This window comes from Pongo pygmaeus, chromosome 5 (genome assembly GCF_028885625.2).
Source record: "Pongo pygmaeus isolate AG05252 chromosome 5, NHGRI_mPonPyg2-v2.0_pri, whole genome shotgun sequence".
Classification (NCBI taxonomy): domain Eukaryota; kingdom Metazoa; phylum Chordata; class Mammalia; order Primates; family Hominidae; genus Pongo; species Pongo pygmaeus.
Window position 1 is genome coordinate 132,597,501 of NC_072378.2, and position 20,292 is coordinate 132,617,792.

The following is a 20,292-nucleotide window of genomic DNA, read 5'->3' on the forward strand; positions in this document are numbered from 1 at the left end:
GGTGAGATTTGGGTGGGGACGCAGCCAAACCCTATTGCATTATATCATTAGAATCTTTGTTATTATTATTCCAGATTCTCTGCCTGACTGGTATGTGACCTTTCACATCATACACTTGTATGCCTGGAAATTCCTTACAGACTTTTCAGGGTTGAAACAGAAAATGGACGTGAAGAGTGTGGCCTTGGAAAACACTCACTGGGTAGAACTCCATTCCTTCCCCTGGCTTGCAGGACAGCCAGTGTATTTCATTTTTTACTGTGCCTCATTGCTTCTTATATGGAGACATTGTTTTGACCAGACTATAAATCTTGAAAAACAGATTGAAAATTTCCTCCCCTTGCTCTACCGTTCTCTAAGTACCTGGAATATGCTGAGCTTATAGGAAAGTATCGGATTCACTGCATGAAAGGAATAATGGAAAGTCAGGTATTAAAGCCGACCAGTGTGGGAGAAAGTTTCAAACTACCATCTTTCTAGAATCCTTCAAATTAAAACCAAAGAGAAAGGCACATTAAGAAACTCTTGTCTGGCTTCGTGTCCCAGAAACAGGCACCATCTCTTCTGTGGAAAAGGGCAAATTTAACTCTTGGCATGATTTATTCTTTCTGAATTAAAATATTCTTTTTTTTAGTGGGGGGTGGCCTGTGGGGAGACAGTCTTGCTTTGTCACCCAGGTTGGAGTGCAGTGGCACAATTTCAGCTCACTGCAACCGCTGTCTCCCAGGTTCAAGTAATTCTGCATCAGCCTCCCAAGTAGCTGGGACTACAGGCATGTGCCACTGTGCTCGGCTAATTTTTGTATTTTTTTGGTAGAAACTGGGCACCATGTTGGCCAACCTGGTCTCCAACTCCTGACCTCAGGTAATCCACCCACCTCAGCCTCCCAAACTTCTGGGATTACAGGTGTGAGACACCACGCATGGCCCTAAGTTAAAGTATTCTTATGTGAGGTGTGCCTTAAATTCAATCTCAGAATCCTCAACTTGAGGAAGCAAAATCCTATGGGTATTTTTAACTGTTATTTTTAATTGGCACATAATAATTGTACATATTTATAGAATATAGCGTGATATTTTGATACATGTATACAATGTGTAATGATAAAAATCAGGGTAATTAGCACATCCATCCCCTCAAATATTTATCATTTCTTTGTGTTGGGAACATTCAAAACCCTCTCTTCTAGCAATTTCCTATGTGTATTTTGTCTTGCAGAATCTGATCCTCCCAGAATTAGTCTGCCAGTTTCCGGGTCCTAAATAGCTCCCAGAACACTGCAGAATGGCTAACAGCAGTCTCCTAGTGTAGAAGTCAATGTCACCTACTTTGTTCCGAAGATTGTGTACTAAGGTAATTAAATGAAAAAGGAAACTTCTCATCTCTGAATGTCTTATGATCTAAAAATTCTACCTTCTATAACTATTCAGAAGGCAGGAATAAGCATCATAGGATGGCCAAAACATGCAAACAATTTTATATTAAGTTACATTTTCATTTATACTCTCTTTATTGTAAAAGTTGAGAAAATAACAAAATTAGCCATAGAAGTATTTCTCCTTTGGGGAAAACTAAATTAACATGTAGTTTATTATTAGATAAATTCACTTTGTTGAACAATCTGATTCATTTTTTAAAAAATAAAATATAGTAGGTAGTTGTCTGCTTCATTAGTCAGTAGTCAGTGCATTCCTGGAAAGCAAGGACTTTATCTTCTAGTATAATAAACTTCCTTTAAGCATACTTAATATATAGAAATTAATGTGTGCAGCTTTCATTGCCTAAGCCATCTATTTCATGAGAAGGACCATATCTGAATTCTAGCAGACAGATAATATAATGCGAAACTTCCTATTTATTTAAAAAATCAGTGGTGCCAATGTGTTTCCATTATGCCAGACACTTGCTAAGCATTCAGGTTCTTGAGACTGAAAATTTTAATTTAGCAGCATTTCTTACAAATGGACATGAATAATGAATTTGGGTGCATTTTATTGTTTGTTTAATTGTTTCAGTTTGAAGTGAATAGAAATATGTGGCCATGTCACTTTTTTCAATATATTCCACGAATGTACACAAGACACTGTGAAGGAAACACTGTTTGGGTCCAAAACCAATACTTCCTAACAAATTTCCTTTAAAAAGCTGTAGTAAGATAACATTTCTTGTCTTTATTATGTAATAATAACAGTAAATCCTATTAATATTGCATTTGAGATTCCTATGCAGATCCTTAAATGTCCACCCAACCCATACGGCAATATTGAACTCCTTCTTTTAAGTTTTACTTTGGGTTGTTTTAGGAAAAGAATTTACGCCTCTCTTTGCAAAGTGCCAGATCTACCAGAAGAGGGCACTGTGCTCCTAATGCACTCCGAAAGAAGCAAACATTCTCACTTTGAGAAACAGATCTGTGTCCTGTCTTATCCCAGAAGATTCCAGGGGCTGCAAAAGTAATGTTTACACCACGCGTCTATTGCATTTGGATGGAGATGAAACAGGGAAGTCATAATGAGTTCAATAGTTCCAAAGGCAAGAAAACAAAGGTGATAACTATTTACTGGTTTGTCACCATTTCAAGTCATTTTTCGTCCGTGCCACACGAGGGCGCCTCTTCGTCAATTATAGCTGCGCTGCCGCAGGGAGCCCGCAGACAACTTCAGTCCTAAAACCTGGAGATGACAATCAGCGCTGTCACTTTGAAAATATAATTTCTTTTTTTACATAAGTAGAAGCTTTATGGAGAAACTTTGTAATAGCTTAGTTTTCTTTTTTCCTCTATTTGTAAAAATTTTCTTCTTTTAGAGAATGTTTTCCTGTTAGAGATGATCAAGTGTTGGTTCAACGAAACAGAGCTATTTTCATGGTATCTGGGGGATTTTCACCAGTCCCTGAGCAGAGTCTCCATTCAATGTAGAGAATTCTCGGCTGCACATTGTCACTTGTTTCCACTACTAGGTTAAAATTCTCTCAGCAAAACTAAAGGAAAGCTTTATTTTAAGCAATCCATCCATAACAATCCACCTGTCCAAGCCATGAAAAAGATAAATTTTTAAGGAATATAATTGTATTACTCATGTTGCAGTTAGATTTTCAATTATGAAGAGCTTAGCTGGATAATTTTCTAACTCATAGTACTGGCTCTTAATTTGCATTTTGACTCATACAGTCTCGTGAACTTGAGACACTTCTGGGCTGTACTGCAAAGCCTGGAGCCGCGGTCTCTCTTTGTCACATTAGAGTGGTGCACTTTCTAGAAAGACAAAAGAAGAGAGCAGCCTGGGCATCAGTGGGTTTATGTAAGGAATGCAGACTTATACGATGTCACAATAAAACTACTGATGAGGGCTGGACACGGTGGCTCATGCCTGTAATCCCAGCACTTTGGGAGGCCCAGGTGGGTGGATCACCTGAGATCAAGAGTTCAAGACAAGTCTGGGCAACATGGCAAAACCCTGTCTCTACTAAAAATGCAAAAATTAGCCAGGCATGGTGGCATGCCCCTGTAATCCCAGCTACTTGGGAGGCTGAGGCAGGAGAATCACTTGAACCCAGGAGGTGGAGGTTGCAGTGAGCCGAGATTGTGCCACTGCACTCCAGCCTGGACAACAAGAGTGAAACTCCATCTCAAAAACAAACAAACAAACAAACAAACAAAACAGACTACTGATGAGTATTTTTTTTTTTTTTTGAGACGGAGTCTTGCTGTGTTGCCCAGGCTGGAGTGCAGTGGTGCGATCTTGGCTCACTGCAAGCTCTGCCTCCCGGGTTCACGCCATTCTCCTGCCTCAGCCTCCAGAGTAGCTGGGACTGCAGGTGCCTGCCACCATGCCCAGCTGATGAGTATCTTTAAAAACCCACCACACTGGTTAGTTAATCATTTGAGAATGCTCTAGGCTCATCCTCTACTATCATGCTTCAATGGGTATGAGGTGGGGACTGGGAATATTTATTTTTACAAAATGCGGCAGGTGATTCTCCCTCACTTCCAGGTTTTGGGGTCACTGAAATGGAAAATACGGTAAAAGAACAGATGAGAGATAAGAAGAACTTGAGTTAAACCTCTAACAGTGAGGATGGCAGGAAGCATTTAAGACACAGGGACAGATAGATTGTGAGGACTGGATAAATGAATGAAATCTGTGATAATTCCAAGTTTCTGGCTATGTGAATGAGAAGACTGTCGTGCCAATTCCCTAAAGCAGGAAATAGATAAGAACACAGAATTATAGAGTAAGATGAGTTCTACTGGGGATATAATACATTTGAAATGAATGCATAACTCCAAGTTGCTATGTCTAGTCCAGTTTGGAGGTCAGGAATTATCAAGATACAAATAATGTTGAACCCTCAGGAGAAAATGAAATAGTGAAGAGCACTGACATTTAAGCCTGGAAGGTGCTGAATCGCAAAAAACATTTATGGCCAGCTCAGAATTGTTTAAATTAAAAAATATATTGAAGCCTCTACTTGAGACTTGTATTCTCCCATTTGGCTAAGGATTCCTTTATTTCAAATTTTCTTAAAATCAACAAGAATGCTTGCTCACATCACCTTCTTGGCCACCACAGTTACTGAGTTTGCCAGCCCAGATATAAGGAGTGGACAGGGTTTGAGAAAAACTGAAAGATTGAGAAGCAATGATCAGAGAGAACATAACCAGGGGAGAAAAGTATGAAGCAGAAAGAAGATTGCAGCAATCATTCTGTTGAATGCAACAGAGAAGGTCAATGAGACTGGTCTCAGAAGCAATTTGACTTTTCATCTAATAATTCATGAAAGAGATGCATTTTTTCAACAAATGTCTGTTGATCACCTTCTCTGAACCTGGTAGTATGTTAGGACCAAGTGAGACGACAATAAACAAGATAGATGTAATTGATGTCTTCGTAAAATTTATAGGCCATAGAAAATATAGAGGCCATAGAAAATATAGAGGGGATACAGAGAGATGAAACCTATGAAAAATATGAGTACCTGATGCTATCAGGAAATAGATGAAGAGTGCCCGGGACAGTCTCCTTGAGAAAAGGACCATCTACTGCTTGTCCTTTCTGCTTGGGTATCCAGCTTCCTATGGCTAGGACCAATCTGGCTTAGCCTTTGGCTTTCTGCTCTTCTTTGGCTCTGCACATTCTCCTGGTCTTTGTGTTGCTTTTAAACCAGGCCCCTTCAAATGGGTGGAATCTTTGTATTCCTGCCCTGGGCCCAAGGAACACCATTAACCAGGTAGATAAACTTTTCCCTACATTTATGAAAAGAGGAAGAATTTAAGTGGAAACCAAGTCATTTCAGATATTAGGCCATATGAGCTTTTTGACATGTAAGCTTATCAGTTTCATGAATATCAATTTAGAATGCTACACATTGGCACCTAGAAGTCTGAAATGAGGAGACAGAGCTGAGATTATGCGAAAGTCAAGGCTGCTAGGATTCGCAGGAAGAGTATGAGAGAGGAGAGAGATGCACGGAGAGAAAATTCCAGGAGTTTTCCCCATTAAGTATTCAGTTGACTACGAATCATTTCATGCGGAAGCCAGGGAGAAAACCACCTGAAAGGACTACAGGGAACAGTGCCTGGAGGTCACACAAGCTGGGAATAATGCTAGCGCCTGTTCACAACAGCCAGAGTGGAAATCTTACAATTTATCAGGTAGAATACTGAGATGAATTTTGCTTCAGTAGTGGGAAACAATTAACCCTAGACTAAATGCTGCAATTTTCACCAACAAAGCATAAAAGCAGATTTGAGGATTAAACCATTTCCAAGTAACTTAAGAGTGTTCCAGAATAAAGTTCAAGAATATTTATAGTAATATAAAAACATCTGACAACCAACATGGTAAATCTTTAAATGTCTGGCATTCAGTCAAAAATTACTGCAAATAATTTTTGCAAAGAAGCAGGAAAAGAGTCCATAATGAGAGAAAAGAAGTCAGTCAGTTGAAACTGACCTAAAGATGTCAAAGTGATCAAATTAGTAGACAAGGGCATTATAATAGTTATTCTAACCATATTTCATATGTTAAAGACACTAGCAGAAAGATTGGGCCTGGTAAAGAGAAACATAGAAGATATTTAAAAATTCAGTTAAAATTTCTAAAGATAAAAATTACAATGCTTTTGATGAAAAACACACTGGATGGGGATATTTCCTGGTGAAAAGATTGAATTTAAAGTCAGCTATAAAGACTATGCAAAATGAAACACAGTGAGAAAAAAGACAAAGAAAACAAATAAATAAAACACCAATTAACTATGAAACAATGTCAAGGTGCCAAATGTATTAATTAGAATCTCTGAAGGGGAAAGATAGGGTTAGAAAAACAATTTGAAAAAAATCATAGCCAAAATTTTCCAAATATAATGAAAAACTATAAAACCCAGATCTGGGAAACTCAAGCACATGAAACATGAAAAAAGTTACAACAGAGCATATCATAATCCAATTGTTTGATACTAATGGTCAATAGAAAGCAGAGAAAATACCCTTTATATGTAAAAGAATAAAGATGATGACAAAATATTTTTATCAGAAACAATACAAAAGAGTAACATCTTTAAAACACTGAAAGAAAAAACTGTGTCTAGAATTTGCTACCTGGCAAACATATTTTTCAAAAATAAGATGAAGTAAAGATTTCTTAGGATACAAAAGCCAAAAGAATTTATTACTAGTGGACTTTCACTGCAAGAAATGTTAAAGGAACTCTGACAAACAGAAGGAAAATGATACCAGACAGAAACCTGGATCTGCACGAAGGGATGAAGATCATCACATGGTTGCTAATTGCATGGATTAAAATAAAGGCTTTTGCATATTATTTAAATTTATTTACAGATAATACACCTTAAAGCAAAAACATGTGTCACGGGGTTTATAACACATGAAGAAGTAAAATATATGACAAAAATAGCAAAAAGCTCTGAAGGGAAGAAATGGGATTTGCTGTTGTAAGTTTTTGTGTATAAAACAGTAAAATATCACTTGTGGGTAGACTGTGATAAGTTAAAGGTACACATTCTAAACCCTTCAACAACCACTAAAATAACACAACTAAGAGTCACAGCCAGCCAACAAAGGAAATAAAATGGAACTATACATAACACTCAATCCAAAATAAAGCAGAAAAAGAAAGAAAAGAGAACAAAGGACAAACATAACAAATAGAAAACAAGATTATAAATTTTAACCCAACAATATCAATAATTGTATTAAATATAAATGGTCTAAATACCCCCGATTAAGAAACAAGTTACCAGATTATCTTTTTAAAAAAATCAAGACCCAACTATATACTGCCCAAAAGAAATTCACTTTAAATACAAAGATAGAAATCAGTTAAAAGGATTGAAAAATATGTAGCAGTATTCAATATGAACTTAGTACATGAAGGTTATTTGGTTATGAACAAGTAGCAGCCTGTTCATAACTGTAAGACAGATGAAAATAAAACTTTTTTATTAGCATATAATCACATTTTATAGCATCTACTAAAGGAAATGAAGCTCCTAAATTGGAGAGCAGCAGTTTACATTGTTGATTCCAGCCACCAAGAGAAAACATTGTTACTCCTTTGTCCCAGTATATACTGATAGAATTCTTCAAATGATGCTTAAGTTGGTAAGAAAGACAATTTCTGTAGAAACTGAGAAGGTCTGGCCTTTCTTTGGAAAACTGTTCTTTAGAAGTTCTGTCAACCCTAGCAGTGACACTGGGATGCAGGAGAAGACTTAGGGAATCTGGAGCCACCCTCGAAGCTCCAGCCAAGATTGGTCAAAGGCAGGAAAGGCAGCTCAAAGGGCTCCACTGATAAAAAGACACCTGCAGCTTCTGTCCTCACCGTGACCGCAGCTGGCTTTGAGCTGGAACCGAGCTAACTAACGTTCTAGATTATGTTTTCTAACTCTTATCCTGAAATGAAACACCCTCCTAACATCTTGTGCTTTTCCACTGAGAACAGATCATAATTCTAATAAATTATTTATTTGTGTGATTTTTTCCCAGCATATACACAGTGAATTATTTTTACGTTCATTATTTAAAAAATATGCATGTATACTTTTTATTTTGGAATAGTTCCTCACAAGAAGTTGAAAAATTAATACAGATAACTCTTGCATATCCTTCTCCTGGCTTCCCCTCATGATAACATCTTAAAAGCAATTAAACTGATATTGGTACAATAAAATTAAACTGCAGACCATATTTTGATTTCATTAGTATTTGCATGTACTATTGTGGTGGGGGTGGGCGGCAGTGCAGGTTATGTAGTTCTATGAAATGTTATCGCCTAAAACACAGTCATGTAACTAGCACCACAATCAAGATACAGAACTCTTCCACTATGTAGGGTCCTCCAGTTCCCCTGATTTCTTTCTGTGTCCTGATCAAAAATCACAGAATGAGTCAGGCACTGTGGCTCATGCCTATAATCCCAGCACTTTGGGAGGCTGAGGCGGGAGGATTACTTAAGGCTGGGAGTTCTAGACCAGCCTGAGCGACATAGTAAGACCCTATCTCTACACTTTTTTTTTTTAAATTGATGGGTGTGGCGACATTCACCTGTAGTCCCAGCTACTCAGGAGGCTGAGGTAGGAGGATCACATGAACCCAGGAGGTTGAGTCGAGGCTGCAGTGGGCTATGATTGTGCCACTTCACTCCAGCCTTGGTGATAGAGCGAGACCCTGTCTCTATTTAAAAATATTAAAAAACCACAGAGTGCCTTGATTTCTCTGTGACACAGACAGCTGTAGGTTTTTCCCAGCAAGTTTGAACCTAAATCAGAGCCTTGAACATTTTCAGGTGCTGACTTCAGGCACTGAAAGGTATCTAGGTTGTTGCCCAAAGAAACTGGCCCTGGCTCTGAGCCAAATTCCTTTAAATCTCTTATGAACTCCCTACCCTGACCTTCTTGCTGCAGACGTACCTAGGCAGAACACTCCCTTTCTCTCACCTTATGTAAGCATGTTCCCTTAATAAATGCTTTGCACTGATCACTCAGCGTTTAGTGCTTCTCTCTTTGGAACCCCAACCAGCCCCCTCTATGGACAGTTTGGGGCACTCCCTTGTGGAAAATCACCTGGCATTGCTGTTGGGGAGATGCCAGCTGTGGGTTCAACAGGGCAAAAGACACTACCACAAAGAGACTTCCTCATTTTATTTCTTTATAGTCAAACCCTAGCCCAACCTAGTCCCTGGCAACTACTCATATGTTCTCCATGGCTGTATTTTGTCACTGTGATAATATTATATAAATGGAATCATACCTTATGCAACCTATTGAGATTGTCTTTTTCATTCAGTGTAATGCCATTGAGAACCATCCGAGTTGTCATGTGTGTCAATGGTTCATTCATTTTTATTGCTGAGTAATATTTCATTGGTTGCATGTACTCCAGTTTGTTTATCCGTTCATCCATTGAAGAACATCTGGTTGGTTAGCAGCTTTCAGCTATTATTTTAAAAGCTGCTATGAGGATTCATAAAGGTTTACATGTGAACATAAGGTTTCACTTCTCTAGTGTAAATACTCAGGAGTATGATGGCTGTGTTGTACAGTAAATGTATGCTTAACTTTATAAGGTACTGCAAACCTTATTTCAAAGTGGCTGCACTATTTTATATTCCCACCTGCAATGTGCGAGAAATCTACAAATTATTACTTCACATCCTCATCGCATTTTCCAGTTTTTTTTTATTTTAGTCATTCTGATATATGTGTAGTAGTAGTTGTGTTATTATTGTTCATTGTGTTTCTCTCCAGTGAGGCTGTCAGTTCTAGAAGGTCAGAAAATGTGTCTTATTTATGGCCTGGCAAACACTGACATTCAATAAATATGTACTGTCTAGCTGAAAGAGTGCAAAAAAAGACAAGGAAATGAACTGAGAAATGGAGCAGTAGAAATGGAGTGTGGGGAGGAAACAAGGAAGAAAGAAAGACGGGTGAGGAATCTGTGGGTGTGGGGCCACAGTGTTTGCTCACACTCTAGGCTGCTGCTCTGTCTGTGAGACCAGACTGCTGGGCCCTACAGGAATGATGTGTTTCTGTAGCTGCCTGGGCATCTGCCCACACAATGGGACTTACGTTCTTTAAAACCAAATAAGTATCTCAATGATATGTCACCTCTTCTATTCTTTGGTAAAGTCACACCTACCACCAAAAGGGAAAAGGAATATCTCTTATCTCTTATCCCATAATCTTGTTGCTTAATCAAGTCCATCTCTAGTTGCAGAAGACTGAAAGTGTATGGGGTTAGGGGAGAGGGGCATTTTAAAATTTGAATTCTGTTTTCCCTCTTGTTAATCCATGGACTCTCATTTTACACTGGAATAAATATTTTGCTGCTTTTATGGATACCAGGAGAGAATCACTGAATGCAAATTATCTTGAAAATCTTGGACATGTAGTTTATGCACGTATATAGTGCTACCATAGCAAAAAGGAGAGGAAATTGTCTTAAACTCCTTTTCAGCACCCATTGCCTTTGCAGATAGTCTTGTTCATTCTTTCCCTGGAGTATGCCAACCAGTTCATTGCCTCCAGCCTTCCTATCTTCACCACATTCCCATTGTATTTCTTCTCTCTCGGGAAGAAATAACACTAAGATGTAATGTGTTACCTTTCCCATTACCAAATAATGATGATCTATTTTTGGAATTTCAGGTAGCAGCCTGAAATGAGCACTGGTTTATCATCTATCCTGTAGGCTTCTGAGTTCATGAAGCTAAATCACATGAATGGTTATCAATTTTAACAAAGTGAGCCCTGCCTATAAGACGTAGCCTCAAGCTAGTCTTATAGTTCTGTTTACTGTGTTTTTTGACCAGCAATAAGATGGCCCATGAAAGGGGTTTATATGGAAAAGCTTGATTTATTTAATCTGACATTACATGCTCTATATCACATTGATACAAAACACTCTAAATTCATATTTTTAAGAGCTATAAAAAGCATATTTATGCTAAGCCCCACTTAGCCTGTTGGGCTTTTGGCAATCTACTGTTTAAAAGAAATTTTAAAAAACATCCTTGGAGATTATCTAAAACTACACAATTTCATAGTGATTCAACTAATATTTATAATAAAATCACTATATGCAATTGACTGTGCTGAAAACTTTATAGGGGTTACAAAGAGAAATGTGAAACCTTTTCAGTTAAATCACATTAGATAGTCTAATACACATACATTTTTAAATAATGATTTTAAGGTGATTTTTTAATTAACATTTTATTCTAGCTTCTTCATTGTACTTGGATCAACTTTAAATCAATCCTTTGTTCATTGTATTGAAGTAAGACAAAGATTTAATGTCAGTTCTTCACGTGAGAGTAAGTACTAAAGGTACTATTACCTGGAGACTAAGCATTGTATAACAATTCCAAGTGTTTTTCTGTAGATATGCAAAATTAGCTACAGTACAGAACCAAGATTCTCCTTCTTTACAGACCCTATGCCCACTAATCACACATTTCCCTTTCACTCCTGCAGGCAGAGTGCTCAGAAGAATAATTTATAAATTAGGTAGAGTTGAATCAATCCAAATAATATAAAATAATATTCTTATTGGAGATGTGAGTATATCTTACTAAAGAAACTTCTTTTAAACTATTGGATGTTAATAAATTCTTCTATATTTAGAAGAATTCTTCCACTTAAACAAATTTTTTAATTCCTCCCTTTTTTTTTCTACAAAGTGCATTCTCTCCACTGCTCATAATCAGCTTAAGCACTTTTCAAGTTGTTATTAAAGAGTATATCTTCTTAAAATAACTAATATTTCTAAATACAGAAGAATTTATATCTCTCCTATATTTTCTACAATATAGAAAATATGATAGTTCTAAAAATACCACTAACATTGAAGGCAAATACAATACTTAATTGAACACAACATATATGTCAAAGATTATGAAAAGTAAATATGTATACTATATGTGAAAAGAAATTATGCCCTATGGCCATCAGAACTGATGCTATGTCAGCTAAGTAAAGAGGACTCAGAAATAAGAGCCTTTAAAAAATTGATAACTACAGTCTCTGTTTTCTTCACTAGATTTTATCATTAGCTTTCTTGTTCACTCGTGTATTTCGAGTATGTAGCAGACTGGTTCAAGGGTGAATGACTGATGAAAAGTTAAAATTATTTAAAGGCTGCATATGGACTTCCTGCAGAACCCATATGTACAAGCACATGTCAATTAAGCAAACAACAGACTGTAGGAAACCTTTGTTAACCATAAAAATATGGAAGATTTTAAAAGAAGGAAAGAGAAAAGTTCTCTATCTAATTAGCAATCACCAAATAAGAGAAGAAAGTGGCAACTTCCAGAGAGGGCTTCATACACCGACTGCATTGCTCATTTCTCCAAGTGCACTGCACAAAGACAGCTCCTGACTAGGGAATGGAAATTGTCATAGTTTACTCCACACCCTATGGTTTTGTCATTTGGAGATGACGGAGTATTAAAGAACACAGTTCTTCATATGAGGACTAAATGGTCTATGGAAAGCAATTCCATTCTTGCAATTCCAGTATCCCATCTGAGTGATGGTGCTTCTGACTCTAGCAAGATTAGCAAATGACTAGGCAAGTTCATTGCAGAATCCTCATTTGGCCTGGGAAATTCTTTACAGGGAGATGGTGATGTAAATGCAGAGAGTTCTAAGGGAAAAAAATTTCTTCACTTTTTCTGTCTACAAAGTGCATTCTCACCACTGCTCACAATTGGCTTAGGTACTTCCTCAAGCTGTTATTAAAATAAAGAAGTATATGTTTGTAAAATAACAAATGGGCTAAACAATTGAAAGATTAGCAAAAAATGCTTAAAATGATTAGATTAGAATTAAGGCTGGAAATTAAATTTAAAGACAAAAAATTGAAGATAAAAGAACAAGAAATTAAAGATCTAAATACAGTAATCTCAGAAGGTGAAGTATAAAATGCAAGCTACAATAAACTAACAATTTGGAAAATTTCAAAAGAGGCTTAGAATCATTACAGTAAAAGGTTAGGAGACTTAATGTTGATCTTAAAGCTCAACCCTCAATAAGAATTATTTTAAAATTATTTACAGGCTGCATATGGACTTCCTACAGAACCCATCTGTACAACCACATGTCACTTAAGCAAAGAACAGACATTAGGAAATCTCTATTAACCATAAAAATGGGAGATTTAAAAATCTTTAAGAAGCTTAAGGTAATTTGAATTTAGAATTAGCAAAAAAATAAAGGCAATAGGGAAAGAAGTAGGTAGGCTGGGAAGGGCCAGTGCAGGTTCTTTGAGAAGTCTAACACCTCCAAGCCAGTGTTGGCAGGATTTATACCAGATATGCAATAAGCTGTCTAATGGCTGTAGGAGAGAAACACATCCCTTGTTTAATACACAAAGTCCCCCCTCTCCCCTTTATTTCCCATATGATTCCTTATTTTCAGTTAATAGAATATAGTTTTATTTGACAGAATTATTTCAAAAAGTCTGTCTTTTAAATATATTCTAAGAAGAGAAGACAACTTATGAAATAGTCAAAGTGAGGTGAAGATACATTAACCAAATGTGGAAGGAAAAGTCTCATGAAGCAGTGAAAAATAGGCCAAAATTGTAAAGCTTTCTTCATAAAAAACTATAACTCCATTTTTGCAAATCATAAAAAAAAGAGAAAGGTAGATTGGTTCATTTTAACTTTATTAGTTTCAGTGACAGCAGATTATTTCCAGGAGGAAAAAGAGCAAAGTATAATGTCTTTCCTTTTCAGAAACATGAGAAATGACAAGTAGCCAGTCATTAATTTTTTTTCTTTTTGAGAGTGATTGCCAAATTCACTCAGACCTAATATTCATTTGATTAAGTGTCATTCACTTGGAAAAACTGATTCAGTTAAAACCAAATTTCAATTGATTGTATCTGGAAAATGGTATAGAAAATAAAATAGGAAACCTGCCTCTGTTGCCAGGAATTGTGCACCTTAAACATGGCGTCTTGCAAAGGAAAGAAGAAAACTGATATTGACTGAGCTCAATGTGTCAGATGCTGTATCTTTATTACCATATTTAATCCACAAGAAACTTAAAATTAGAAATTATTATCACTACTTTACTGATGGGAAAAGAGAAATTTACTAAGTCATTTTGGATATAGTTTATGTCCACATAGTTTAAAGTAAAGCAATTGGAAATTAGGTCTCCCATAATTACCACAGTACAACATGCTGTCTACTTACCTTTTCTGAATATAACTATTCACTTGTAAAAGCAGTTTTAAGCATTATTGAGAATATTGTGAAAACACTTTGCAAATTCCAAAACATATAAAAATATATGGCATTATTTTGATTAGCAATATTTAATGGATTATTAAAAAATAAGAGGGAAACTTGTGTAATTCAGGCTTTCATTCTACATTTGTATATTATTCCCCCCAAATTCCTTTTTTCACATTATATCAATTCCACAACAAATATTAAAGAAATTGGAAAAGAAATGTCTTTATTAAATAAGCCTTAGATTGAGGCCACAGAGTCCTCATGCTATTGTTAATCAAAGGACAATGAAGGGAACTCTACAAAACAACTTTCATTAAAAGTTGCCTTTTTAACGTAAGGTCTTCCTTATGGTAAAGCAATTTAGCAACATCATGATGACCAAACAAGTCACTGCAAATATTTTGCTATTTGTGATGGAAAATCTTTAGAAAGTGCAAAAGCTGTGACTGGTCAAAGACAGTCACTTATAACTCATCTGATGAATTTTGTTTTTTAATTTTTCTGCTTTCATTGTTGGGAAATAAGGCAGGATTTTGAAATTTAGCATTCTCTTAAGGAATAAAATTACTTATGAAATAAAGGTAGTCTCTATCTATAGGTCTGAAATGTTCCAAAGATATGCAGCCTTGTCGACATTTCTTAAATACCTTACTGATGTCAAATAATTCATTTTAGCATATTCCTTTAGAAAATGGTAAATTGTTTTTCATTTTTTTCTGTAAGTTGTACCACTGTAGATTAATAAAAAACAGAGGGCCGGGCACAATGGCTCAAGCCTATAATCCCCGCAATTTGGGAGGCCGAGGAGGATGGATTGCTTGAGCTCAGGAGTTTGAGACGAGCCTGGGCAACGTGGTGAGACCCTGTCTTTACCAAAAACAGAAAGAAAAAAAAATAGCCGGACGTGGTGGTGCACACCTGTGGTCCCAGCTACTCAGGTGGCTCTGGTGGGAGGATTGCTCTCTCTCTCAAAAAAAAAAAAAAAAAAAAAAAAAAAGAGGGTGTGTTTGTTTATTGGCAAAATAACACAGCAAATAAGGAATAGACCATGAACCCAAGTGAAAGGCTTATGTCTGTTGGGCTGTTTTATAGTTGCCCATGAACAGTTTGGCAGTTTCCAAGAACTTGTTAAAGAAACCTGGACATGCTCTGCTCAGAAAGTTGTGTGCCCCAGAGTTTGTTCCTTTGGGAACATTGCTCCACCACAACAGGGGTTTGGTGAAATGAGTTTGAGAAATGTTCCATACTATATAACTCTTCTTGGACTTTCAAATGCACGTTATTACATTTAAGACAGAGACGTTATGCAGTAAGCCTGTTTTAAGTTTGTAACAATGTTCCATGACTCTTCATAGTTTCCATGGATCACAGCTCCAGCCTGGGGAGTAATGGATGCTGCCATGAGCCTGTTCAATTGAACATTTTCTGCTCATGAAGTACCAGTTTGACTATGTTGGATTTAAATACAACTGTCAATTAAAATCTTGTAGGGCTAAGATGATCAAAATGATATAAACTAAGTTCATAGTCCAAATAATCTATGGAGAAAGGATGGTCCATGACAATGATGTAAGCTTTCTGTAAAGCTAAATTTATTCAATTTGAAGAACTGATATTGATTTTGAATCCTTCCAATTTGTAAAATGAAATGTTGGTGATAAGAGGTTTAGTGTACTCAGCTATGGGCTTCATCACAATTGCAAGCCCAACGCTGTAGTACAGAGCATGGCTCAACAAAGGCTCAATACAATTTGTTAATTTATTAAATAAATAGTAACTATTCTGTTTAGTATCCTATTTTGCCAAACATAAGTTGACAACCCTATGTTGGTTTGATCATTGTTTTTAAAACTCAAAAATCTTGGAATAATTTGAATAGATGAAAGTCAATTTTACTAAAAACATATATTGCAGCAGAGATGGCTTCCTTTCTGTAGTGTTGTCATTCTCCAGGTACCCAAAGAGAGATGACATTCTTAGCCCCTCTTGCATTTCAGTGAGGCCATGTGACTTATTTTAACCAACGTGGTGAAAGTGGAAGTGATTTCTGCCCCTTGTGGGTCAGGTCCTTCTCCATTAGCAGGCTGAATGCAGATGACCCTGAGCCCTAGGAATTATAAGGCCACACGATCCTGGGTCCCAGAATCACCACAAGAAGGAAAGCCAATGACAAAATGAACACACATTGAGCAACTACTTGATGTAAAATAAACTTCATTGTGTTAAAGCATTGATATTTTGGAATTTGTTTCAGAAGCTAGTGTTACCTAACATCTGTATCTCCATCTATATATGAATACACACAGATATACACCTTTGCAGACATATACTAGAAGCATATGCACATAAAAGTCAGAAGTGGGAAATAGAATTAACAGATTTTATTTATTAACAGGTTTTATTTATTCTCTGGCCAATAGGATTAACAGATTTTATTATTTAAAAAATTATCATACTTTTCTAAGTTTTCTTTAGCAAATGGGCATTATCACACATTAGGTTTATAATCGGGGGAGAGCAAAATAAATATATTATTTTTAAGTGATTTCCAGCCTGCAAGACCTCTTACTTTTTTTTTTTTTTTTAGTTTTTGGGATTTTTTCCTCACTCCCTGGGTCCCTCAAGCCCTCTGTTTTTTGTTTTGTGGTTTCTTTTTTCTTTTTTTTTTTATTTCCAGACTGGAAGCACATCCTATCTTTAGTCAGAACTGACAAACTTGCAGTCATCTCTGCCCTCTCTCAGGGGTATCTGAGGAGTAAGCACCATCTAGTTTCTCTCTTTACCACCTCAAAATGTAGGAATACTGCAAAGGGAAGAAAACCTACCTGGATCACTGTGCTGTAGCTGGATCCTTCATGATGTCTTTTGCATTTCTAGCTTTTTATTCTGAAATAATTTCAAACTTAAAAAATTGCGACAATAGTACAAAGAAATCTTATGTTCTCCAACCAGACTCACCCATTATTATCATTTTACATGTCTCTCTCTGTAGATACACAGACAGATGCCACATAGATAGATAGATGATAGATAGATAGATGATAGATAGATAGATAGATAGATAGATAGATGATAGATAGATAGATATTTTTCCAAACCATTTGAGAAAAAGTTAAAGATATCTGGCAATATTTCATCAAAATTCTTGAAATACGCAATGATTATTTCTGTAATTCCACTTATTATGACCTAGATGTAAGAAAATACTCAGGGATATGAAAAAGTTTTAATTTCAAAGTTGTTAAATCAGCAATACTTATATTAAAAATTGAAATGACTTTTATACCCAATAATGAGTTTGGCTGAGCAATAGCTGTTAACATACTGCTTCCAAATGTCCTTTTGTTTGCCACCCATCATTGGCCTCTGGAGCCATTAGGACAAAGTCCAAAGCTCTTAATGTGTCTACCTCTATTGACTACATCACTCTTATCTCTGCTAGGACTCCTTTGATTCTGCCTGAGCCCCCTTCAGAAAAAAAAAAAAAAAATGATCACCCAGGATTCCGTCAATTTTACATGGCACTGATGAATGTTGGTTTCACCAGGTGTGTCTTCTCCACACTCTCTGAACCTAAGGATCCAACCAGGGACCATCATACATGGAGACCCCATTCTCCCCGAAGTCTCAGGGACTTGTGCCTGACAGTCTAGATGTCAGGTGATGCTATTTAATCCAGGAAAGCAATTAAAAGCCTCTCTGAAAAAGGAGTAATAAAAAGCCCGGCTGTTCAGGAAGGTGTGCTCAACATAAGACCAAATGATTTAGAATATAATCAGAATTCTATAGAACTTACAACAGATAACCTATCCTAATTTGAAATAGAGTCTATTCCTTGAAATCACATATATTCATGAGAATTTCCAGAAGAATAATGTCAACTTTCTTCTTAGTAACATCAATGGAACAGATTCCCTGGCCTGGCTCCACAAATTAAGCTTCCAAAGCTGTTTACCCTCTTCTAGCTGGTATGTTCACCTTCCTTACCAAGAACAAATATAATATTACAGAATATTTGTTCTTGGTAAGAACAAATATAATATTACAGAATCTCAGGAGGAAATCATTTGACTTTGATACCTCAAATTCAGAAATTCTGAAGTAAAAATCAACATAAAATTTCAAATAGGGAGCATTTGGAATTATATTTCTCATATAAATATTTGAATGGAAAATCATAGAATGTGAAATAGCACTTATAAAAAGAAATAAAGTAAACTCAAAAATATGCCTCATAAATATGAAAAACATTTCATCAAATGTACAAGTTCTAAGAATCAAGAAGGAAATACTCCAAAACATATTTATTTAAAAGGCAATATGGTTTGTGTTGAAGACATTGTGGGGCAAAAAGGGCTTCAAAATGGAATGGAAAATGCAACATTCTTAACTGACTTTTACTGTCAATACTAGTACTGAACCACTTACTTTTCTTAAGGAGTGTATAAAATACCACACAAAAATGTAATTTCCTTTAGTTTATTAATATGATCCAAACAGATTTAGCTTAAGAGATGAGGACAGGACATAAAACAAGATTTGGCTGAGCTATATAAAGAAAACCAAAAGAGTGACAAGATTTTCAATTCATGACAATTTAAAGTCATTTATTAACTAATATAAAAATAAATCTACAATAGAACCATGACTTAAATTGAGCCAGTATGTGGTACATGTGTCACCCAACAGTCAGCAAGGAACCATTCAGAACTTACACCCTCCTGGACTGGCTCACACAGTCTGTCTTTGACCTGGAACCTCATACAAGTCACCTCACAGCACTGGGTTTGCAGCCAGCTACATTTTTTCTCTTCAGCCTATGATCAGTTATTAATACATACCATTTCTACGTTTCCCATAGCCTCTTTCTTTTCAGATAGTGACAGAGCTCTAGAAAAAACTCATCTGGCCAGTACTAAACAGGGAAGGTGGAAAAAAGTACTTTAAGATGGGTGTGGGGTCATTTGGGGTACCAACAGACTCAGATAAACAAGGGAACCAGAGTGGGCATCAACAAAAAGCATTGAGGTAAGGGGCCCAGTGGTAATTCACAGAAAAGACCAGAACTGGACAATGTTAAAGTCAGGAAGAACGGCTGTTACACTCGAAAAGTCACACTAGAAGAACAATAAAGAAGAAGAAAACTGGAATGAACAGTAGTCCCTTTTATATTTTTTAAAAGGAAGGAATTTTTTAAAGAAATATAAAAGTCAAGTCAAAAAGTGAAATAGCAACAATGAGTATTTAAATAAAACAGAAGTAGTAGGAAATAAAGAGTTCTTTTACTCCTACATGACAGCCCAAATTTTTAAAACGGTTATCTTAAGTCAGGCCAGTTTTATTTTATTGACCATGTATATATAACATCAGATATTTCTAAGAAAGAGAAGAGAACCTGATTGATGCCTCTCAGGTAACATGGAAAGGAAAAAGGAGGGAGGGAAAATGGGGAAGAAAAGTCTCCACACTCTTCATGCCCAAAGTGGACACAGTCTTTAACCTGTACTTCAAATGACAGGTTCAGATCATAGAAAACATTGTCAAGTCCAACAGAATTTTGATCACAAGCTCTTGGTGCTCAGCGTGCAGCTGAGTAGCAGAAGGCACACAAGCAAGTTGATGGAGAAATATCTGTGCAGGGAAGAGGAAGAAGACGTGCCACACACCAAAGGTTCTGCTTTATAGGGTCTTTCTATATCTGGAGGTAATGCTGTCATTCCTTGAATCTGAAAATGGAAGCACAAACAATGCAAATGAACATCTGATTTAAAGCAGCACAGTGACCAAGCACGCTCAGCTGCCCACACTTCTGCAGGGGATAAAGGGGGCAGGAGTGGTTACCAAAGGAGTCACACACTGGGGGAGTCAGAAACCTAGGGTTTAGGAGGAAACAGAAAAGAAGGCCAGGCACTCCTTTGGAAAAGAATACAAAGCAGGCTCTATTGCTTTTTGCAGCACTCATTCCGGCCTGTTCCTGCTCTATCCCAACTTTAATTTTAGAACTAATTTTTCTCTTGAAAGG

The 20,292-nt window shown here is 36.5% G+C and overlaps 1 protein-coding gene across 2 annotated transcripts in view; it reads right to left on the bottom strand.

Annotated features, from left to right (window-relative positions):
- Nucleotides 1-20,292, bottom strand: part of MOXD1 (monooxygenase DBH like 1) — a 127,760-nt gene that overhangs the window by 4,467 nt on the left and 103,001 nt on the right. The window contains exon 12 of one of the 2 annotated variants that reach the window (XM_054492894.2): nucleotides 18,734-19,996. The exons of the other annotated variant lie outside the window; for it this stretch is intronic. Coding sequence (XP_054348869.1) covers nucleotides 19,832-19,996 — 165 coding nt within the window. The 3' untranslated portion in view covers nucleotides 18,734-19,831. Of the gene's footprint in view, nucleotides 1-18,733; nucleotides 19,997-20,292 lie in introns of those variants that run through there. 2 annotated transcript variants of the gene reach the window in all.